General features: G+C 37.4%; 1 protein-coding gene across 4 annotated transcripts in view; it reads left to right on the top strand.

Annotated features, from left to right (window-relative positions):
- Positions 1-22,869, top strand: part of CCDC90B (coiled-coil domain containing 90B) — a 46,702-nt gene extending 23,833 nt beyond the window's left edge. For 2 of the 4 annotated variants that reach the window (XM_058687625.1, XM_058687627.1), the window contains 6 exons: positions 530-631; positions 1,273-1,314; positions 1,407-1,478; positions 1,568-1,621; positions 2,823-2,937; positions 22,360-22,869. In XM_058687625.1, coding sequence (XP_058543608.1) covers positions 530-631; positions 1,273-1,314; positions 1,407-1,478; positions 1,568-1,621; positions 2,823-2,937; positions 22,360-22,415 — 441 coding nt within the window. In that variant the 3' untranslated portion in view covers positions 22,416-22,869. Of the gene's footprint in view, positions 1-529; positions 632-1,272; positions 1,315-1,406; positions 1,479-1,567; positions 1,622-2,822; positions 2,938-17,096; positions 17,261-22,359 lie in introns of those variants that run through there. The other 2 variants (XM_058687628.1, XM_058687626.1) reach the window with 2 other exon arrangements.
- Positions 22,870-25,242: the final 2,373 nt, after the last annotated feature.

Consider the following 25,242-nt stretch of genomic DNA (forward strand, 5'->3'; position numbering starts at 1 on the left):
AGAACTAGAGAGTCCCAGCAGCACTCTCTGGAAGAGTTCAAGGGCTGGAACTTTTATATTCTAGTTGCCCTTTTAAACCTCAGCATTTTTTCTTTATCCCAGGGCAGATGAATCTGCTCATGGTCATTCAGTACTGTCCCTCTTACTGCAGTTCTCAGTGTCAGGATTAGGGATTCCCTTCATTACTGTGCTTCTGTCTCTCTTGCCTTTCTCTTTGTGGTATATTTTTTGTTGTGCAGAAGCTGGCCAGTTAGCCCTGAGGTGTCCTTCAGGAGGAAATGCTTTATAAATAGGTATAGATTTGGTGTATCCATGGAGGAGGTGAGTTCAGGGTCCTCCTGTGTCACAACCTTGGACTGGAACCTCCTTTTCATTTTTATATATAGGTTTCATATGGTTTTGTTTAGTTAGCCAAGCAACATTACACCTTGTAGCATAACAACAGATTCTTTTACATTCCATGAAAACAATTCTGTGTAAGGTGAAAGCATTCCATATATCACTAGGTTATTTCAATTTTGCTTTCCAGGAAATAACAGTACAACAACTAATGGCTCATTTGGACTCCATCAGGAAAGACATGGTCATCCTAGAGAAAAGTGAATTTGCAAATCTGAGAGCAGAGAACCAGGTGATACTAGTTTGTTTATTACTAATAAAATAACTGATTTCACATGTGTTCTAATAGGACCAAGTAATGATTTTATGTGGTCATTCAGTAACTATCAACAAGTTTTTTGGTCAAAGTATGCTAGATGTTTAACCTATAACTAATCTTTCTATGTATCAATCATAGTCTAGACCAAAGAATAAGAGTTGTGTCTTACACATGTAAAAGTCAAATGTAAGGGGAAATCTTTATATATAAAATGTTTCATATTATATATAAAATTTCTAATATAGCTCAATTTAATGTTCTCAAAATTTAAAGCAGTGTGCCATTTTATATGAATCTGCAGTAATTTTTGTGAGTTAAGAGAAAACTGCTTCTGTAATTCATTTGGAGTTTTAATTTTTTTTAATTTTAAATATTTTTAAATTTCAAATATCAGTCATGGTTTAAAACTAACTAGAATACATTTTTTACTGTTTTGTTCATAAGAATTTTCTGAATATGAAATACTACTTTCCTTTTTTGTCTATTTTTAGTGCTTCATTAGAAATCTGTAGATCATTCAGTTTTTGCTAATGCAAGGTTTCAGATTTGTTGAATAAATCATGCTATGGGCTTTTGGCTTAATGGCAATTGCATGTGATTTTTCCTATACCTAGAAAATGAAAACTGAATTGGAACAAGTTAAGCAGCAACTGATAGTAAGTTTTACTTTTCTCACTTTAAAATATTTTATTAATTTCAGAACAAACATTATGAGATTGCTTTTTTAATATTTTGATTTTCTGTAAAGAATGAAACCAGTCAGATCAGAGCAGACAATAAACTGGACATCAACCTAGAAAGGAGCAGAGTAACTGATATGGTAATGTGCTTCTAAATGTACTTTCTTGGTAACTTATTAATTCCTTCTAGTCTTTTTTTTTTAACCTCCTGATTTGTCATATCCTTTAGTTTACAGATCAAGAAAAGAAACTTATGGAAGCAACCACAGAATTTACCAAAAATGTAAGCTAGTATGTAAAAATTCTCTTTTATACCACTCATGTATTTTATGTGTTGTATCTGAGCTTTTTTTTTTTTTTTAACATTTATTTATTTTGAGGGAGACAGAGAAGGCACCTGCAGGGGAGGGGCAGAGAGAGGAAGAAAAAAATTCCAAGCACTAAGCCCATCATAGGGCTCAAACCCACAAACCATGAGATCATGAGCTGAGCCCAAATCAAGAATCAGGTGCACACCCCGCTCCCCCCCCCAACAGCTTATTTTTATATGGAAAATAACTATTTTTTGGAAGACCTGGATTCACATTTAAATGAGGGCACAGGTTCAATGAAATTATCTTTAAAATTTTAAAACTAATAGTGACTATTGAGTGCTTACTATACATCAGATAGTTCTACCTGCTTTACTTCTATTAATTCTGCTTATCAGCCTCTGAAGTAGGCCCTCTTTTTTCTCATTTTACCAGTTTGGAAAGGAAGTTAAGGTCACACAGCTAATAAATGGTGGAGCTGGAATGTGAACCCGGATTCTAAACTCCATACTCCACTACTATTTACTTTCTCCTAATCCTAAATGGTAATCATTGCTTAATCTCTACAGTTTGAGTGAAACGCAGCTTTTTTACTCAGCCATCGTCTTAATAAAAGCCATTGGGTCTACATTCTAACAGAAGAGACCTCGTTCTTAAATAGAAGGGAGGGTCTCATTTGCCTTTCCATGTATTCTGTTATATTCTCTTACTTCTTGTCAGGATAGAGGAGATGAACAAGGAAATCAACAAATTCTCTCAGGGCTAATTTCTGAGCTCTTCTACCCCTTAACCCCTCTACACATAGCATTTGTTTTTACCCAGCAAGCATTTCTGCCAGTTCGCATTATAAATCTGGTTGAGTTTTTTTCTTTTACACAATTGAAAGTTTTAACTGTGATATCCTAAGGAATTTAAGTTCTAGGACTAAAATTTTTCCCTCTTAGGTCTCAAATTTCTTCCTATGAGGCTTTTAATAGAATGTACTCAAAATGTGATAATCCTATAAATAATCTCCAAATATTAAAAATAGAAGGAATTTTTGTCAGTTTATAATGTTCACGTAATGTTTTTTTTATCACCGTTAAAATTTTTGCAATACACAGCCCATAAGTAAGGTTTCTAATGTAAATATTTGTCATATGGACAAAATTGTCTCATTCTTATTTACTGCAGGATACCAAAACCAGAAGTATTATTTCAGAGACCTGTAATAAAATTGACACTGAAATTGCTTCTTTAAAAACACTGATGGAGTCTAACAAGCTTGAGACTATCCGTTACCTTGCAGGTAAGGTAATTCCATATTTTGTTAAAAAACAAAAATCAGTGGGGTACATCTGAAGATCTAATTGTTTTGTTTTTAAGTTTATTTCAAGAGAGAGCACAGGTGGGAGAGGAACAGAGAGTCTGATGCAGGGCTTGAACTCACAAACTGCTAGATCATGACCTGAGCGAAAGTCAGACTTCTAACTGACTGAACCACCCAGCTGCCCTCTAATTGTTTGGGGTTTTTTTTGTTTTTAAATGATTTGGGCATCCTCTTATCTAGCAAGTAGAGGGAAGGTGGGACAAGAAAGTTACTAGCGAAAGAAAAGGATTGTTCCAGGCAAGGTCACTTTCTCTTAAGGGTAAAAAACAAGAAGTCTTACGCAGATTACACTTTGAGGAAAGGGAGAGGGCTGTGTGGCAGACCCACTATAACTAATGGGAAAATTCCTGACTGACCAGTTAAGACCAGTTAAACTACAATTAGATTAGCCATTAAGCCCTGGTTTTCAGACTAATAAGCCTGAGTGACACCATCTCAGTTTAACAGTTCCACCCCCTTTGTTAAGTCTCAGTTTAACTAAAAAATATGATCAAAACTTAAAGCATTAGTGCTACTCTCAGTTACCACCATTTTGTTGTTCTTTTCTACGGTATTATCAGGGAGGAAGAATGTCCTTTGCAATTGACATCAGACAGATTAACAGGAGAAAACAGACATGAAATTCCAAAGACATTCAAGCAACATAAGGCTTATATGACATCCTGAGCTAAGGAAAGGGGTTTAGGGGTCTGAGGATACATAGAGAAGGACGGCCATTGGCAGGAAGGTGAGAGGAGATGTTTGGAAAATAAAAGTTGCTGTTATGCAAATACTAGATATCTTAGGTAAAGAGGAATCTCCACTAATAGTTGTGTTCCTGGTATATAGGCTGTCCGTTATGTAAATGTAAATTTAGGCAGTTGAATGGGAGTAAGAAGCTTTTCCTAATCTGCTAGGTTTGACTGCTTTTAACTCAAAGTAATATTCATGCCAAAATCACCTGTCTTGGGGCAGTCTGCCCTTGGCACTTGAAGGAAACTTCCCTGAAGTTTCACACATGAAAGTTGAGCACTGGTAGATTGTTCTGTCTCATTGAACCAGTCTGTACAACAGATCACCTAGTACAATAGATCAGACAATAGATCAGCTCAGTTAAACTCATTTCAGAAGGCTATGAGGTAGGGATATTCTCAAAGCTAGGCTTGTGATTTAAGTAATCGGGTATTAAATAAGTAATCGGGTGTTTTGGTTCTGTCAGAACAAAAGAAAACAACGGTTAATGATTGGGTCAAGGGTAGTCATGACTTCTAGTTGTCAGGCTGGAATCATTTTCAGACTGAGTCAGAGCAAGCAGTGAGTCTGACGGATTTTCATTTATAGTTCAACTGTCTCTGATCTTTTGAGTGACCCATAGAATGACAGGCATGAAGGTTGTCTCTAGGTGTGAGCTAGTGTGATTTTTCTGAAGTTTAGTTTGTAGGGTTTCAGGGAAAAGAATAGTTTTAGTTCTTAACATGATTCCAAGTCAGAAAGGTAGGAGAAAAATTGAAAATACTAGTTTAGACAGTTGTAGCCAGTCATTGGAGGAAACTAGAGGTAATCAGGCTCTACTCCAGTTTGATGAATAATATTAAAATCTAATACACAGGTATTAGACACAGGTGTGTCTTTCTTTCTGTAATCAGACACTAATTGTATTGCAAAGTAAGTTTAATTTAAAAACAAAAAACAAAACCAAACAAAAAAATTTGGCCTGATTATTTACATTAGTGCAGTTGACTCTGTAGGCTCTTTAAGATCTCCTTTGCTGCAACTACTCATCAGGATTTCCAGATTGAACTTTTAACAGCATCTCAAGGCCAGAAGCCAAGCCAAATACTTGCGGTCAGACTTCACCTGCAATACCTATATATTTGGGTGAATTCTCTTCTCAAGGTTCCCGCACTGACCAGGAAGTGACCTTCTTTACTCACCTGGTAAAGCTGCTGGGTACTCTGTAAGCAAGGTATCAATCAGGATGATATTTCCAAAGGGGCTTTTTAGGCCCCATAAAGTCCATCTTAGTTCCTTAAAGCTGTCTGCTCATATCTGAATCTATGCAGATCTGTCTAAAATACAACATTCTAGTCAAAAGGAGAAGAGATTTTTAGTTAACTTATGCAAATATACTGTCATGAAAATAGAATACTCACTGGGTTTCTGAATGCTGGAGGGATCAGGTAGGGAGAAAAAGATAAATGTTTCAAATTGCTATTAGTTAACTTAAGAAAAAAAGTTTCCATATATCTGGAAAAACAAAAAGCATTGTTTCAAATAAAGTCTTAAAAATAAATCTCCATTCATTCAGTCCTATTTAATAATTCTTGTTCTGCTTAGATCTGGTTTTTTCACTAGTTCAAAAATTCTTACCTGGTTATCTTAAAATTATTGGAAACCTGTACTCAGAGTTCTTTACATGAGTCTCACTAAAGACATTTGCAATAGCATCAGACTAAAACAGTAACATGACAAGACTTAAATATGACCATGGTTCTAGATCTGATTACAGTTGATAAGGAAATTTAGTTATTTCTGTGGTATACAACACTTCAAAGATAACAGATTTTTAGGAGTTTCACCCATTTTAATAACATATCTATATAAACAATTTAAGAGGGTTTAGTGTTGACAGTGCTTCCCATGCAATTTAATATACCAAATTTTCACAAAATCTTTTACATTTAAGATTATGGTCCAAAAACTTCAGAATTTTATTTTTGGAAGTTTATCAAAAATATTTAAAAGGTTTGTATATTTGATTAAATAGGGTCACAAATTATTTTGAAACAGTATTTAATTATTTAGCCAAAGTGACAGTAAAAGATTTCAAAGGCAATTAGAGACAGTTACATAGTTGTGAGCAAAATTTAGCGCTTTTTTGTTTATTTTTTAGAGTGGGAGAGTGAATGGGGGAGGGGCAGAGAGAGGGGGAGACAGAATCTGAAGCAAGTTCCAGGCTCTGAGCTGTAAGGACAGAGCTTGACATGTCATCTGCGAGATCATGACCTGAGCCAACATCAGACACTTGCAGGTGCCCCAAAATTTAGCCCTTTTAGTATCAAGACTCAGTTTTCTTAAGTCATTGAAGACCAAACACAGAATCCTTGTTTTCTAGGCAGGTAACTTTAAATGTAAAGAAAAACTTTGTTTGCAATTACTTGCTAAGAACAGACCAGTAGTTCAGGAAAATTTTGTTCTTTTAACAAAGTGACAAAATTATTTACTTAACTTCATCCTAATCTTAGCCAGTACTGACCTCACATAGAATTCTTTTCTCAAATTTCTTGTTCCATAAACCTTCTACAACTTTGCCTCTTTAAATAACCTTACTCACTTTAGGACAAAATTATTTTCTTTTCCCTTAGCAAAACTGTATTTTGTCAAGTGAAAGAAAACCAACTTCAAAGTATGCTAATAAATGCTTTTTTTTTTTTTTTTCTTACTGAGGACTGTAGTCTGGGAGACGGTCTTTCAGATTGCTCTGAAGAACTGCTCAAAAACTTGTGAGCTACAGATTATATACATAAAAAGGAAGGAGTTTATGTGCTTGTAAGCATTCTCCAAATACTTGGGTGTCACAAGGTATAATCTGTTACAGTCCTTAAAATTCAGGTTTACTGATAGACACAAGAAAGACCCTTAGGTCATCTTAATACATTGTTTCTATCATATCTGATTGTTTGAAAATATTGCTTGCAATTTTGCTTCCAATTTGCCAGTTCTACCTGTGTGATTCCTCCTTAAGGTCACCTGAGACCTCAAGTCAGAGAAGGGTGACATCAGTTGCATGCTGCAATTTTAGTGCACAATTTTTATTCCTCGTACTTTGTCTCACCCAAAACACCTATCTTACTTTCCCGGCATACACAGTTGTTTCCTTTATTTCTAGGAGTCTTAATTATTACCATTTATTAGAATCCTTAACTCTTAGAAACCTTAATTTCTAGTGAAAATTAAATAGTAAACAATTGTGAACTGTTTTGTGAGTACATTTCATAATTTCTAGAAACATGTGCTTTTTCACAATGAATTCCAAAACATGTTTTCTAACATCTAAACTTATCTCTAGTTTCTCTGTAATAAAACAAAAGTAGATAAATTTATGTTTAGCTTAGCAAAAACATTAAAGTTTCAGGTTACCAAAGATTCTGGAAGCAATTTAAAAGTTTATATACAGGGGCATCTGGGTAGCTCAGTCAGCTAGGTGTCTGAGTTCGAGCCCCACGTGAGGCTCTGTGCAGACAGCATGGAACTGCTTGAGTTCCTTTCTCTGCCCCTTCCCAGCTCGTGTTACCTCTCTCAGAAGAAACAAATTTTTTAAAAAATCAAAAGTTTACCTACAGGGGCGCCTGGGTGGCGCAGTCGGTTAAGCGTCCGACTTCAGCCAGGTGAGTTCGAGCCCCGCGTCAGGCTCTGGGCTGATGGCTCGGAGCCTGGAGCCTGTTTCCGATTCTGTGTCTCCCTCTCTCTCTGCCCCTCCCCTGTTCATGCTCTGTCTCTCTCTGTCCCAAAAATAAATAAAAAATGTTGAAAAAAAAAATTTAAAAAAAAAAAGTTTACCTACAAACCTTTTTTTAATCTTATTTACATCTAAATTTACTTGTTCTTAACAATTATGTTTACCCACAAAAGTTCATGAGGCAATAAAGTTACCCACTGTCCTCTAAGTTTTTTTTTTTTCTGATAAATTTTCCAAGAGAGATAACATGGACTTTTTTTTAATACTGATAACTCTTAATTAAAGATGTGTCTTTAATAATTTAAATTGGCTTTAATACTGAATTTTTTCCTGGATCATATGAACTTGAAATTAGGGTTAGTTTCTAGCTTTCTGAGTTTTAGAACACTCAATTATAAGCACTTGCCTTCACACCAACTGAAATAGAGCTATTACAGATTTTAATATTACCATTCCTGGGTAGAGAAAATATGTCACATTTACAACATATATAGACCCATATATCCAGACAAGATGGAAAGAAACTCTTAACTTCTGTTTTTACTCATATTTGTGGAGAGGACATTACAGTTCCAATTTCCAAATACTTCCCCCTTTTTTCTCCTGATAAAAAGCTTCTCCCTAATGTTTGTATTTTTTTTTTTAATTTTTTTTTTTAACGTTTATTTATTTTTGAGACAGAGAGAGACAGAGCATGAACGGGGGAGGGTCAGAGAGAGGGAGACACAGAATCTGAAACAGGCTCCAGGCTCTGAGCTGTCAGCACAGAGCCCGACGCAGGGCTCGAACTCACGGACCGCAAGATCATGACCTGAGCCAAAGTCGGCTGCTTAAAACGACTGAGCCACCCAGGCGCCCCCCTAATGTTTGTATTTCAAAGAATGGCTCTGACATCCTAGAGATGATGGGGGTAGAAATTTTATATCCCAAAGGTATGGAGATATTATCCAAGTTTTCTCCAAGGTGGAGATGGGACATATCTACTCCATTATCAACAGTCCTAGAGTCTGGACACAAGAGCCCATTTAGAAGTTTGCATTTTTAATTTTCAGTCTTAGGCAATTATGGACTATATTTCCATTTTAAAGACATGTTAAGATTTATAATTTCGAGAGAGTGAAAGAATACAAAACAATTTTTTTTCTTTTAGTTTCAGGGTAACTCCTATTTAAGATTTAGCTTTTTTTCTTTCTTTAAGCAGGACAATTTCATTCCAATATCCTGATCTTTTCTAACACCTACAGACGTTGTGAGAGGAATGGATAGGATTTGTTTCTGTAGTTCCATTTCTGGCTTTATAGAGTTTTTTTTAATGTTTATTTTTAAGAGAGAGAGAGCAAGCAGGGGAGGGGCAGAGAGAGGGAAACAAAGGATCTAAAGCAGGCTCTGCATTGACAACAGTGAGCCCAATGTGGAGCTCGAATTCACAGACCTTGAAATCATGACCCACTGAGCCATTTAGAGATTTTTAAGACAAAGACAGTTGTTACCAATTCCCAAAGAATGGAATTATAGCCTGAATATCAAGGGCTTGGCCTGTTTTTTTTAACTAAATTTGCTTCTTTATATCAGATTTTTAACAAAAATTGGAATCAAAAGCTTTATGCCTTGGTAAAATCTTTCTAAAGCACTTTATAAGAAAAGCCTTTTTTCTGGGTATACAATTCAACCTTGGCTTTATCCCCTGTCAGCCCCTGAATATTGGCTCTTCACAGCCCATTTGTAAGAGGGTCTAGAAGAAATTTTGGTCATTGTTTCTCTCTGAAGAGGGTTTGTGAATAGTCATTAACCTTTTCAATTCTCTAAATTTGGTAGGATCCTCTGAAAGTAGAGGTAGAAGGGCTATATAACTTAAAAGACTTTTCCGCTGGCCAGATTTCTTTCATGTGATTTCTTTTGTGGTGAGTGGTCTGGAATATACTTGTAAAGGACATTGCATAGAAAGGCCTGAAGCTGGTGGAGCCCGATTACAGAGCCCTGGAAGGTAGGAGCAAAGAGAGCCTTACTGACAGTCTTGGGCACTTTTGTTAACATTCGTTTTCTGGCTTTCAGCATTCACGTGAGCAACCTGTATACTTTTAACCTAGAGATTATGCCAGACTTCTCTGTAAATCTTATAGGGAAATGGAAGTTTAAACAGGCAGATACGGCTAGATTTTAAGAAGGGGCATTATGTTGGATGTGGACATTGATTTTTGTCTTCAGTTTGATTTCTGTTCATCTTGTAAGGGAAGTCCCTAAGGCTAGTCATTATACTAATAAGATAATTGAAAAGCTCACTATAAAATATACATTTTTAAAATACAGCCAATTTAAATTGGCCATTGACAAATAAGATCTATTAATAGCAACTCAAACCAATAAGCCTTTTAATAGCTTAGCCAAAGCCACAAGAGGCACCCAGAGAACATGTAGATAATGTAGCCCCTGTGATCCAAAGGTTCACTCCCAAAATTAATCGAAGGAAGCAGAGCCCTTTGTTGCACAGGTAGTGAGGATAATGCAATGAAAACAGTGTCTCTGGTCTCCCACAAAAATGAGATTCTTCCCATCACAAACTCACTAATCTCTTAACACCAGTCAGGTCCTCCTAGAATGGAACTTTCTAATTACTAATAAGCAACAGAGGTTGAGATGACAAAGGTCCCTATGGCCTGGGACCTCTCATAAGACACCTGTGCTGAGCTGGCATGGCTGGGCAGAGAGACTCAGAACCTAATGGTGCATTAGGGTGCACCCTGGATGCTGGAGACCAAAAAGGATATACTCATTGGTCACAAAGCTATGCTCTTAGGACATAGAGTAAGACAAAGGAAAAAAAACCATCTGGTTTTTCTTTTCGCTAAGCCGGTGTCTCTTGGAGCCACACTAATACATAGGAGGCTTATGCTATGGATTGTGAGGATTGAGGACTGTGTGTGTTTTACAGTGTACCTTGTTGCACAGAAGTTTTCTTGAAGTTGACAGGTGACCCAGTGCCAGCCTCCCCTGTTCCATGACCAGCTTATCCTAACCTGGGAGTCTTTGAGCTGGGTGGCAAGCACTCTAACAGCTTTTAAGTGTCCAACCTGTGCCCACTAATTTTGCAACTTTGGCTTCCAAGATGTCCCTTAGCAACAGCCTTTACCTAATGTATGACAAACGACATAAAAGACACAAGAATACAAAGACCACTCCCAGGATGAAATGGATCAGTAACCAGAAAGTTCTCTGACAAATTTATCAAGAGTCACTAAGGCCAAGGAACTAATTCCACAGATATTTTCTCCTGCTCGTATAAATTTAGAAAAAGGGTTCTCACCAGTGTTACTCTCTCAGACTCCAAAGATAGAGATTCCAGGAGACAGACAAGATAGGAAATCTTACCTCCTGCGGGCTGCATGTCAGATTTCCTGGGGAGCTCTCTGCTGCAGCAGCACCCAGGGATAATGCCATCAGCAGGTTATCCCACCAACTATGCCAGCTGTCTGGAAGAAGGAATGTCCTCTGCCCTTCAAGGTTCTTTTAGCTGGACTAAGAATCAAATTGACATGAGACAGTTTAACGGGACGAAATCAGATTTAGTTTCATATATATACAGGGAGTCCCTACAGATATGAAATCACGAAGATAGGCAATGTGAGGTTACGTGACATCCTACGCTAAGGAGAGGGGTAGGGGTGTGGGGATACAAAGGAGAGGAAGACCATTAGCACCAGTCAAAAGCAAATAAAGACTCTGGAAGGAATCCACTTTTTAAGCTAAGCAACCTGTTCTTCGATCTTATATAACTGAGTTTCCGCTTCCCCGTAAGTATTACTCTAGGCATAGCAGATAGCCCCCACAGCACAGACACCTCTTTGCTCAACTAAAACGTAAGAGGTATTCCATTATCAAGGACAACTTTGGCTGCAGAATCTAAGATCTTTGCTGGGCTGCTATTTCTTTAGCAGCAAATTTTATAATTTAAGAATTAAGGAGATCACCGTCTCATCTACCTTTATCCCTAACCAGGGAAATAACAGGGATCTGCCAAAAGGAGTGAATCCCAAATCACAAAAGCATCCAGTGTAGGTCCTTTTTAACTCAACAATTTAAATTTAGGGGAGCTAAAACAATGAAATATTTTACTTTGCTTGTGAAAAGTTGAAGGCACAGTTGTTAGATTTTCTCCTACCCTGAAATAAAAGGTTGTTTAAATTCCAGAGGTTACCCCACTTTAGCAGTGGCCTGGGAGCTACAGATGAGGGTGTTATCTTTACAGGCCAAGGTAGAATAAAGGAAAGGAAAAGAGGAAGAAGGTTTTATGTTGACTTAGGGTATGAAGTCTTGATCTGTCATCTTGGGCAGAAGCATTCTATGATGTCAGCTACTTCTCTTTTTTGTCAATTTGATTTTGAGGTCGTTAGCATCTTCTAGATTTGCAACAGTGTCAGGAGCACTTGGGAAGGAAGTTCTCTTCCAATAGGGCTCAAGGGTTGTCTTCCTCTGGTGATATTTTTAAAATACCCAGTTACCAGGCTACAGATTGTGACTGAAGGTTTCCTTTGAATTAGGATCCAGGAAGGCTTCTCTAACCTGTTGATGACAGGCTTGAGCATAAGACATTAGAGACTTACTGTAGCTGGTCATGCCAGTGTGAGACAACAGAGACTCAGCGGAAGGTTGTGTAGAATTACAATAGAATTGGATTCAATTCTAATAGAATTCCAAGAAGTTTGTGAGGTTTTCATTAAGGCTAATATGATTTGCCCAGTGAAGTGTGATTTACGTAGTGCTTTGATTATTAGAGACCATGGAAGGTATACCCCAAGAGAGTATTTCACATTTTCTAGTAGTTTGCCTTTTTCAATGTGCCTTACAGCAGGAAAAGGCTTCAGCACATCTGGAAAACACACATACAATAACAAGAACACTGATAACCCATACGAAGTGATAGTTGAATAAAGTCCACCTGCAGGTATTAAGAAGGTCCAGAAGGAGATCTGAAGCCTCCAAATACAAACAATTTTTCCATGATTATGGACCAAACAGGTCAGGTCTTGGTAGACCGTTTTTGTAATTTTACACAAGCCTCACACCAATGCCTTTTCATAATTTGAGTCCTCTTAAATGTACAGTAGGTGAAGGTGTGCAAAAAATGGGAAATGGGGTTTGTCAGGGAGCCAGAAAGAACCAAGCCGCTGTCTTCAGTTTCTTTTGCCCCAACTGTAATTTATAGCCATTGCTTACCCCCTCTTACTTTCTCAGATTTGAGTACATTGTTGCCATGTTACAAGGACATTAGGATGGCAAAAGTCTGGCAATAAGGGGCCATTTTTGCAGCAACCAAATGGACTTCATCCACATGTGCCACATCTTACAAATATAAGACTTTGTATTACTTGTTTGCCAGTGCTTTCCATGTAATGTGCATATCAAGTAAGCCTAATTGGTTTAGCAAATCCTTTGGTGTATGTGCTGTCAAAAAAAGTTTTTAAAGCACTTGCCTGAAGGATCACAGATCATTATGAAATTTAAATATAAAAGGTAAAGAAACTTTTACAGTCTTATCAAAAGCAGACCAAAAGTATAAGAAAACTTCATCCTTTTTTACAGAGGGAATACTACTTTCTAATTTTGTACCAGCTTATTTTTGATATTAAACCATTTTAAATAATTTTTATTTTAACCACCTTGACCACACATAAAACTCCTTTTTAAAGATGCTTTTTCACAAACCTTCTATACAACATTTTCTTTTTTCCTGCATTCTGATTTTGTCCTGTTTTTCCTCTTTAAACAACCAGGCTCACTTTAGGACAAAATTACTCTCTTTTCCCTCAACAAAAAATACAAAATACATCTCTGTTTTTCATACTTTTTTTTTTTTTTTTTTTTTTTTTTTGCTGAAAACACATCCTGTTTTCCTGGCATATGGAGATGTTTCCCTTATTTTTTTTTTATTTTTTTTTTAATCTTTATTTATTTTTGAGAGAGAGACAGCATGTGAGCAGGGGAGGAGCAGAGAGAGAGGGAGACACAGAATCTGAAGCAGGCTCCAGGCTCTGAGCTGTCCGCACAGAGCCTGACACAGGGCTCGAACTCACAAACTGTGAGATCATGACCTGAGCCGAAGTCAGACACTCAACTGACTGAGCCACCCAGGCACCCCTCCCTTATTATTTTTAGTAGCTTCAACTACATATATTAATTAGAATTCTTAACTTTTGGCCGCCTGGGTGGCTCAGTCATTTAAGCATCCAACTGTTGATTTTGGCTCAGGTCAGGATCTCAGGGTTGTGAGATCAAGCTCTGCATTGGGCTCCCCACTGGGCATGGAGCCTGCTTAAGATTCTCCCTCTACCAAAAAAAAAAAAAAAAAAAGATTCTCCCTCTACCATGCTCTCTCTCTAAATAAAAAAATACTCTTTAAAAAAAAATTGTTAATAAAAAAATTTAAAAATAATTCTTAACCCTTAGAAACCTTAATTTCTAGTGAAAACTAAGCATTTGTGAACATCTGTTTACCAGAATGCTTTTAATTTGCAAATTCGTGAATACATTTCAAATTTTCTAGAATCATTTTAAATGATTTAAAATTTTCTAATGTAGCTTTAATACATCCAGATGTCTTTTAGTTTCCCTGTAGTAGAAAACCAAAAGTAGATAAACCTATGTTTAGTAAATTAATGTTTTAGTATTTTGTTTTATTTGGAAGTAATCTAGATATTTAATGGATTTAAGTCATTTAACTTAGCAAAACTTTAAGGTTTCAAGTTACCAAAAAGATTTGGAGAAACTTTTTTAAAAGTTTCCTTAAAACTTTCTATTTACTCTACTTGTTCTTTAAAATTGTATTTAAATTACTGGGGTGTCTGCCTGAGTGACTCAGTCAGTTAAGCGTCTGAATTTGGCTCAAGTCATAATCTTGGAGTTTGTGAGTTTGAGGCCTGTTTCGGGCTCTGGGCTGACAGCTCAGAGCCTGGAGCCTGCTTTGGGTTCTGTGTCTCCCTCTCTCTCTGCCCTCTTCTGCTCATGTTGTCTGTCTGTCTGTCTGTCTCTCTCTCACACAAATTTTTTTTTTAATTTAAAAATGCTTAAAAAATAAAATCATATTTAAATTACTTACTAAAACCTCATTGAAACATTAGGCAAAGTCAGCCATTATCTTAAGCTATTATTTTTTATTCACAGATCTTATAAAAGAACATGTACTTACTTGGCTAGTAAATTCAAAAATTTTATATATAATGTTGATAACTCTAAAGACATGTTTGTCTCTTTTTTTAATGCTTATTTTCTGAGAGAGCGCACGCGCACGTGCACAGATTATGGAGGGGCAGAGAGAGAGAGAGGGAGACACAGAATCTGAAGCAGGCTCCAAGCCCTGAGTTGTCAGCACAGAGCCCGACGCTGGGCTTAAACCCATGAACTGTGAGATCGTGATCTGAGCCAAAGTCAGACTCTTAACCCAGTAAGCCACCCAGGCGTCCCAAAACATGCTTGTCTTAATTAAACCATCAACCTTAAACTTGCTTTCCTATCAAATATTTTTCCAGATTATATGAACTTGGAAAATACTTGAATTCGTTTTTATCTGAGAGTTTCAGAGTCCTAGTTTTGTAAGTGCTCGCCTTCAAACCAACTAAATAGAGCTCTATTACAAATTAATTTTAGCAATACTGTCCAGAGGTAGGAAGTAACCACATAATTACAATGCACATATATAGACTTACGTAAACATACCAATGCTTATAGAGATCTTATAGCTTGTTTTAAAATTACTGCCATGAAATAGGTACTAAATTTGCTAGTTATAAAAGTTGGGTCTGAATTTGTTTTTCTGGTAGATGGAATAATAGACATCTGGCAGATGTCTAGAGCTGTTTCTAGTATGAGTGGAGAAGACACTTAAGGTTTATATTTGTTCTTAGCAAGTCAAGTTCCACATGATTCTTCCCTTTTGTTTTTACTTGGTAAGAATTATCTCCCTGAAATTTGCATTTTAATGAGATGGACTAGGTAAGAGTTCCTGGAGAAGACCTGGTAGAACACTGTAAAGGCACAGGGAAATAAAGTACAAGCTTCTCATAGAAGAAATTTTTGTTTCCTTAAGGCCAGAATTTTTACATTTAAAAACTTTTGAGATAAATAGGGGAGGTTTTGGGGGTGGTAAAAAAAAGATTGGAGGTCTTTGAATTGTTTTTGGAATCACGGTCCTGATCCTGTAAAGACTAGATATATAAAATAGGACAGCTATTTTTAATTCCTCAAAGAATTGGGTTGCCACCTCAGTGATGCCAAAGGACTGACAAACCCATCCACCTATGAGAATGTCTTCTTTCCCTCTGGTACATATAACTGAGGGGAGAAGGCCTAAAAGTACTCTGTCAAGCTATCAATGTCAGCTTTCAGTTTAAACTCCTGGTTATTGAGTCAGTCTGTCAGGTTTCATCTGGGACAAATAGTAAATATTTCTGGCAGTATTAAAGAACTTCAGGGACCCAAGAGGCATCCTCAAAGAGGGTGTAAAAGGTACTACCTTCACAAGGTCTAGAGTCACTCCCAAAGAGAGCAAAAAGAAGAACCAACAACCTTCAAGTCCTAGGCAGGCAAAAAACCAAGCCATATTTAGGATGTAAAAATAACAAGCAAGAAGGAAACAGCTCTTCCCACAAAAGATCAATAATCAGTGGATCTAGATTTGGAAAGGAAGTGACAGTGTGAAATTTTATTACCCTCTCTCAAGTGAGCTCAGGAGGTAAGGTGTTCAGAGAAACTCTTAAGGATCCTCCCTGAGTTTAAGAAATTCTCTAACTACAGCCCTTAATTTGGCCTTTGACCAAAGGGTGAAAGATCCTCTATAACCTCAGGTGGTCTTATTTTAAAAGGTAATTGTTGCCATAGTCTCTTTAGAGTGGAAAGGCAATGTAGACAGAGGATCACTGGGATGAGTACTCAAAGGATAGAGGGGAGAAGTAGGAGTTACAGCACATCTTATTAGTCTTGTTTTAGATCCTTTTCTCTTTTTCATTGCTTTTTTAATGAAACTATTATAGAATTTTAAAATCTTTTAGAGTATTCTGCTTGCTAATTGGACCATTTGTTGTGTTTAATTTGAGAGCCCTTGCTTTCAAGTATTCTTCTTAAATGAATGAGGTTGTCTAATTGGAGTGTTCCCCCATAATGGCCATTGTAATTCCACATTGTTCTCAGTAAAATTTTTTCATTTTACTAGTTATCTGCATCTTTTAGGACTAAGTTCTTAGACACAAAATAAGCAGCTGTGCCAGAAGGTGGCACACTCAACTCTCTGAACATAAAGAATCTCATTTCTTTAACTAGGCCTTTGGGTTTCTCAGAGCCAAACTAATACCTAAGAGGGACTTGCTGCTGTTTTGGGGGTTATACATGTTTTACAGTGTGCCTCGTTACACAGTTTTCTTGACATTGGCAGTTGACCTAGTATCAGTCTACCTCTTCCATGACCATCTTATTCAAACACAAGAGTCTTTGGGTCAGGTGGGCAAGTACCCTAATAGTTCTTAAATGTCAATCTGTGCCCACCAATTTTTGCAGCTTTTTGGCCTCCGAGATCCTAGCAGTAGCCTTTATGTACACAGGACAGACATACATGCACCTCAGCACCCCAGGAGTAACCAAAATAATGTCCCTGCAGATTGTCCAAAAGAAGGCCATGCACACCACCAGCAACTCCTAAAGTGGACTCCAGCAGATTCAAGGAGACTGTGGACTGGAACTGGGGGAAGGATTCCAATGTGGAATTGTAGATTGAACGAGGGCACTCCATTAGAGCCTCTGCTGTAGGTCTAAACTGACTCCTGAACCCAGGACTGGAAAATCAATTAGATCCGCAGCTTGAACACAAAAAGTGGAGCTGAAACTGAGAGGGACTTACCAGTGGTCCTCAGAAATGGCAAGGACAGCACACTCTAAGGTTTTCTGGGTGCCACACCTGTATTTCTCATTGTCCCCAAATGCCAACAGATGTTCGCTGCCACCAGATGTGTTAAAAAACAAAACTAAGTAAACTTGAAGATCTAATTGGCTTTGTTAAACAGTTCATGAATTGGGCAGCATCTCATCTAGCAAGTAGAGGCGAACTCTCAGAAGCTGTACAAAATGGAAGGCTTGGGGGCACCTGGCTAGCTCAGTTGGGAAAGCATGCTGACTCTTGCCCTGAGTTTGAGCCCCACACTGGGTATAGAGATTAAATAAATAAAACTTGGGGAAAAAATAGGTTTTTGTAGAAGGAGGGTTGGGCAAGAAGGTTATTAGCAAAAGAAAGGGACTGTTCCGGGCAAAGTCCCTTTCCCTTAGTGGGAGTGCAGGTAGTTTTATCATGCAAATTACTTCATCTTCTTTTAGGGGATGGAGGGGACCCTTGCGGATGACCGCAAAATTCCCACTGACTGGTTAAGACCACACTTCTGGGGCAGGTTTAAACTGCAATTAGATTAGGTAATAAGCTTCAGTTTGGGGACCCAGCCTAAGTGACGTTTGGGGTGTGTGGTTTTTCCTTTTTAATACTGTGTTTGTCAGGGAAAGTAATTGCTGACATTTGATTTTGAGATCTGTTAGCTACTATCTCCCAGGGTAACTATGGAGCACAAAAGAAAAAAAGGAGGAGGTATAACAGGTTTCCTTTATCACTTGCAGTGGAAGTTTAACAAGCAGTTAGTATATAAGTTTAACGGGCAACTCTGCAACCTACTAATAGGAAAAAGCATATAGATGTCTAAGAAATGTATAAAAACAAGTACAGAATGATGCAAAAAAGATAAATTGGTTGCTCCACAGTGGAAAGAAATGAAAATTTTATGTTTATTCCTACATTCTTCCATAAGGATTTGAGTGGACCTCCAGAGGACAATCACTAAAATAGATACAGGCAAAAATGATAACAAGTATGGGGGGAAATTACCTTTTTACCTTAAATCCAGCTGAGCACAGATACTACCCAAAAATTAGACTGTCACATACTGAGCTCAGGTACCATGTGACCTGACCCAGTTACAGGGCTTGAAGGAATGAGAAAAACGCCCTACATTTGTAGTACTTTCTTTTTATAAAAAGTAATGTGTTTTCATAAATTGTGTCCTATAACCAAAAGCAATATAGTTGAAGTGAAAGCCTTCCACTTCCTCCCCACATATATTTACTATTAGTAGATCTCTTTCTAGGCTTTTTCTTACATATATAAACATTACAGATTATTAAAAATAATTAGATTGTATTGTACGGACTACAACTTTTTCAAATTTAACCAAATGTTTTAAGTATCTTTGCGTGGCAAAACATGTATCTTTTTACTCAAAAGCAGAGTATTCCCTTATATGAAAAAGCCATAATTTATTTTTCCAAACCTCTATTAACATTCTGCCAGTTTTTCATTATGAGAAATAGTGCATCCAACAGCCATGTATGTGTAAACATTACATTCACAGACACACATCTTTGTGTCTTTATGCTAGTATTTCTATATAATAAATTGTTTATGAACATCTAAAGTTGGGGGTCAAAGAGATAATGCACATTTAAAATCATTTATATTATCTTCCAAAATAAAATTGCTGATTTATACCATCAGTGGTTTTCTGAGCAGCTACTAATTATGTTGACCTGGCAGGAGTAGAAGTGGAGCCTGCCCCGCTCCCCCGCCCTCAGTTGATACATACCCCCTTCCTCTCTTCAACTTGAATCTTTTACAGCTTCTGTTGAAGATTCATTTGAAAAAGACTTCTAAGACTAAAACAGGTTTTGAAAACCACTTTTCGAGCAAAGTCTCTGGAACCAGACATCTTTAGTTCATTGGTGATGTTCAGGGGAAATTACAAAATAGCCCAGTTTGCAGCATTCAATCCCACCTTCAAAACAGATCTCCGAGCAACCCAGGTTAGGAGGAGCTTCAGATTCCACTCTGCTTCCTCTAGAATATTTATCCAAAGATCAGTATCTTAGTTAAAAATAAAGTCCCTTTTACCTTCAGTTTGAAGATGGTGGTCATCTCCAGAAAGCTTTCTTTCAGTAATGGCTGTATATAAGACAGACTTGTATAGATTTAGTGGCAGTGACAAAAGAAATTAACAAGTTATTGTTTAGAAATTAGCCAGTCATTGGGGCATCTGGGTGGCTCAGTCTGTTGGTAATCCAACTTCAGCTCGGGTCTTGATCTCATGATCACATGGTCCCGCGTCGGACTCTGTGCTGACAGCTCAGAGCCTGGAGCCTGTTTCGGATTCTGTGTCTCCCTCTCTCTGCCCCCCTTTCCTGCTCGCGCTCTCTCTCTCTTTCTCTCTCTCTCTCTCTAAGATAAATATTTAAAAATTAAAAAGAAAAAAGAAATTAGTCATTGTTTACAAAATACATCATCTAAGTTACCTTCGTTTCCTTCTTTTCACTGAGGATTTGGAATCATCCACTTTGAAGGCATTTTCTTTCCTCCTTTGCCTTCAAATATATGTTATTGCTGAGGTTATTGTTAAGCCTTTTAGGAAATTAGAATCTCATACTCAGCAGGTGGGGAGGTAATGTCATGAGTAGATCAGTTGGGCATAGAATACCTGAGATGTTGCACATAAAACAGTAATACTCCACTTACCTGAGATTCACATACTGAATTCAGTCTTGAGCAGAAGGAAAAAAAAGGAAAAAAATACTAATAAAGCCCCAGCATTAAAGATCTTAGATTTCCCTTAGAGAAGAAACCCTTATAAATTGTAATCAGTTTGGATAATTTGGTTTCCCATCATGTATCAATCAAGACTCTTAGTTTCAATGATCATACATCCAACTTGAACTAGCTTAGGCATTGAAAGAAATTCATTAGTTTACATATTGAATTCTGGAAGGGCAGAAGTATAGCTTGAAGTCCAGGATAATTAGAATCACAGTTTACTCATTATCTTGTCCCTGAATATCTGCCTCATTCTCTTATCCATCTTTCTTCCTGGGTTGGAAACATGGCTACTAATAGCTTCCAGACTCCTATCGTACCAGTTTCACCAACCAAGAAAATTTACCCCTTTCCTTATGTCCAATTCAGAAAACCCCCAGGAGTCTCCTCTATGGCCCATCTTGGATCAAACACCAACCTTTGACCCAGATCACTGTTGCCAAGGAGATAAGAACTGTGAGGCAGTGGCAGTTTCCATTTGATCTATATAGTTAATGTGGTAGATTCTGTTCTAGGCAGACAAGTAATAACAGGAGCTAACATTTACAGAGTATTTAAGAGGTACCGGGTACAAGGTCACCTGATCATCCTGTATAGGGATGTGTCCTTTACAGGCCATAGAAAATAACAAATGGGAAAGCTATTTGGGTGGCAGGGTAACAGTAATGAGAAGTAACAGCTGACAAGAGAAATGAGAAACTTAAATACAGTAACCATTATGTTGTATATTGTACACATCAGGCTCTGCGCTGACAGTGCAGAGGATTCTGTCTCCTCTCTCCCCTTCCTCCACTCGTGCTATCTCTGTCATGCTCACTCTCTCAAAATATAAATAAACGTTAAACAGCTTTGGACATAGGTACACATAATGTTGACTCCTTGTCCACCACTTGCCAGCAATATAACTTTGAGCTTATTGCCTTATCTGTACAGTGGGACACCACCAATCTTGTATGGTTTTAATCGTGGCTACATAAGATAATGTTTATAATTGTTCAGCACACTGCCTGGAACATGGCAAATAGTTTCAGGATCCAGTAGGTGAATGTATAATTGAATTGACCAGTGGCAATAAGACAAGAAACTTAAGAGTTATTCTTCCTCTTCAAATATCCAGCCTCCCTGTGTGTTATCGTTAACCAAGTTTCAGTTAATCTTAGGATCACATGGATATATATTATATATTAAAATTACAGTAACTTTATCATGAAAGGCTGTTTCTTGCATCTTTAGTCAAAAAGTTTGCCACTCATCTCGAATCTCTATTTTAAAAGTTAAGGCTGTTAAAACACACTAGAAAAACTAAGGAGTCACTAAAAGCCTCACCCAGATTTAACTTCTTAAAGGAAAACAAGGTTTTCTATCTAGAATGATGTAACAAAGAATAGATAGTATGTTAACTACTTGAAAAGCCTGATGCCTTTTCTGCCTTTTCATCTACCTCACTGAGATTTTTTTATAGGCTTTTCATTAAAATTTCATTTATAAATTAGTTAATCATGAAATTGTTTTTAAATGTACTGAAAAAGCAATTAAAATTTTCTTTTCATGGATAATACAAATGTCTATTTTATTAGCTTTACATCATTTTTTCATATATAAGAAAGTTTTTCCACTGACAAGATCTAAAATTCAATTTCATATTTAAAGTCATTAAATAAAATACTTTATTTAATAAAGTATTAAAGTAGCATTGTTAATGCTAATTATAATGACTTTAAACACTGTTCACAGAATCTAACTGACATAATTTGTAAACTATCATCCTTACTCAGGTGTTTTTTTTGTTTTTTTTTAATTTTTTTTTTTTCAACGTTTTTGATTTATTTCTGGGACAGAGAGAGACAGAGCATGAATGGGGGAGGGGCAGAGAGAGAGGGAGACACAGAATCGGAAACAGGCTCCAGGCTCCGAGCCATCAGCCCAGAGCCTGATGCGGGGCTCGAACTCACGGACCGCGAGATCGTGACCTGGCTGAAGTCGGACGCTCAACCGACTGCGCCACCCAGGCGCCCCCTTACTCAGGTTTTAAATACAGGAAGCTCTTAAAAATTGGTATTAATCCTGCCCTAAAGTATAGCCTTTATCCTTAGCTTAATTTTCTGGGAATAAAAAACGTAAGGTAGAAAAAAGATTGGATTTCCTTTGTCTTTTGCTCTTCATTTAAATTGAAGATGACATTTTTGTGTTTGTCTCTGTAAAATAATCACAAATGCATGACCCATAACCTGGTTTCTTTTCACAGCCTCAGTGTTTACATGCCTGGCAATAGCATTGGGATTTTACAGAATCTGGAAATAGCAGAGAAACTACTATATTCTTCTACTGCTGGCCACTGCTATTGACTTCTTAGAACACTACACCAGAAGAGATTACTTGGAGTGAAATTTGCAGCAGGTACTTAGTAAAACAAGATTATTCAAAGCATATATGGACTAAAAAGAAATGTTTTAGAATGGGAAGATGTATTTTGTGTTTGTATTTTATATGTGTCTTTATCATGTTGAAAAGCTGTTCAAAATCCAATTGAGATAAAAGGCCTTTTGTCTTTATCCTTTTAAATAGTTCATAGAAGCTGAGCCTGAGCTTTCTTGTGTTTGCTTGAACAACTGTATATCATATAGGATTTCTTTGATGTCTGTTGCAAATTTAAAAACTATTCCTAAACCTACATACTTGTTACTTTACTCAACTTTCCTGGTAACTACTCTACCATTACCTTTTCATGTAAAATAAAATGTTGTCATGGATGGAACTGGAGAGTGTTATGCTAAGTGAAATAAGTCATACAGAGAAAGACCGATACCATATGTTTTCACTCTTATGTGGATCCTGAGAAACTTAACAGAAGACCATGGGGGAGGGGAAGGAAAAAAAAAAAGAGAGGGAGGGAGCCAAAACATAAGAGACTCTTAAAAACTGAGGACAGGGGCGCCTGGGTGGCTCAGTCGGTTGAGCTTCCGACTTCGACTCAGGTCACGATCTCACCGTCTGTGAGTTCGAGCCCCGCGTCGGGCTCTGTGCTGACAGCTCAGAGCCTGGAGCCTGTTTCAGATTCTGTGTCTCCCTCTCCCTCTGACCCTCCCCCATTCATGCTCTGTCTTTCTCTGTCTCAAAAATAAACATTAAAAAAGAAAAAAAAAATTTTTTTTAATTTAAAAATTAATAAATAAAATGTTGTCATAACAAAATTGTTTGGATTTTAAAGGCAACTTACCATCTAACTAGAGATTTGGGGTTTTTTGGTAGTGGATTAAAACAATAACCTTTAAAATCATGTGTACCCTAGTGCAATTATATGACAGTATGAAATCTAAAGAGTTGCCAATGTCTTGAACTCTGAGTATTACATATACTTTTTTTGATTCACAAAAGCCAATTTATCCCTGCTTTTTAGGAATTCATCTTAAACTTATTACATAAAATGAAGGGTTTTGTTTGTTTTTTTTATGATTCCCTTAAATTCAGTAAACTTCCATTCGGTGACAAAGTAGATCAGGCAGAGTTTTATAAGGACCAGTTGAGAGTCAGTAAAAACCCTTCAGTGTATTTAAAAAACAAATCAAAGTTTATAATTCCCCTTTTCTCAGTCTTTAAGAATTTAGATATATAAAAGTTTGCAGTATTTTTTTTTTAATATAAAGAAAAAATGAGGCAACGTAAAAAGCTATGGTCACGAACACTAAACTGATTGTCATTTTATGGACTAATAAATAAAAGGTTGAAACTCTTGATTTCAGCTCACATCATATCTCACGTGTGGGTTCGAGCCCTGTGCTGGGCTCTGTGCTAACAGTGCAGAGCCTGCTTGAGATGCTCACTTGCTCTCTCAAAAAGTAAATAAACTTTAAAAAACACAACAATATTTCTACTTCTATCTCTAACATCTTTTTCACTTCTATTTTTGTTTTTCATTAACATAATTTGGCATAATAAATATATATTTGGCCTCTGTCCCCAGTTCCTGGCACAGATCTCCTAAAACCCTTACCATTTCTTGATAGAGGTAATTACAGGCTTCTTTCCGTTTTCTTGGCACACAGCTCCTGAAATCTTTTAAATCTTTGGAATGATAAGAGTGGGTTTTGTATGCTGAGATGACTGGTGGCTGGGAACCCTTATATAACTTCAGAATGGGGACCGGTTGCCAAATAGACCAAGGCATGATTAGAGGGTGAAACTTTCAGCCTCCCTGACCTCCCAACTCAACTCAACCTTTGGGGAAGGGAGAAGGACATGAAAGGAGCTGGAGGTTGACTGAGTTCAGTCACTACTGGCCAACCCAAGGAACACATCAGGCCACTGGTGACACAACGGGAGAAAGCATGGAAGCCTCATGCACTGCTCACTCCATACCTTGCCCCCTGCCTCTCCTTCATTTGGTGGTTCCTGAGACGTAGCCTTTCTAATAAACTAATAGTAAAGTGTTTCTCCAAGTCCCTTCCAGCAAATTGTTGAACCTGAGGAGAGGGTTCCTGAAACCTCCAAAAGTACCGCTGATTAGTCAGAAGTACCAATGACAACCTGGGACTTGCAAAAGGATGTCTGAAGTGGGGGCATTTTTGTGGGACTGAGCTCTTAACCTGTGGAGTCTGATGCCAACTCTGGGTAATGTCAGAACTGGACCATTGAACATCCGGATAGTGTCAGAAAATCCAAGAACTGGTTGTGCTGGAAACAGCACACATGACAATACATGTATGTGACTTATGATTAAATACATGTAATTTGAGGGTATTACAGTCTTGATCTAGCTGCTCTACTAAGACCCAAAATAATGGTTGTTTTTTACAAAGAGGTTTAGTTCTCACTTACCTGCAGTCCAAGTGTAAGCATTCCAGGGCTAATATGCCAGCTCCGTGGTATGTGGGCACAAGATCCTTTTCATCTTATTACTCTACCCTTCCTGGTGTTGCCCTCATTCACAAGGTCCAGTGACTCACCAACATATCCACATTCCAGAAGTAGAAAAGGGCAAGATGTAGGCAAGCCCTTTCCCTTTAAGGGCAAGACCCTGACGTTTTATACGCCATTTTGGTTCATACTCTATTGGCCACAACTTGGTGTCTTAGCTGCAAAGGAGATTGGGAAGTTAGCCCTTATCCTGAGCAGCCACAAGCCAGGTAAG

This window comes from Neofelis nebulosa, chromosome 10 (assembly GCF_028018385.1).
Source record: "Neofelis nebulosa isolate mNeoNeb1 chromosome 10, mNeoNeb1.pri, whole genome shotgun sequence".
NCBI classification, from domain to species: domain Eukaryota; kingdom Metazoa; phylum Chordata; class Mammalia; order Carnivora; family Felidae; genus Neofelis; species Neofelis nebulosa.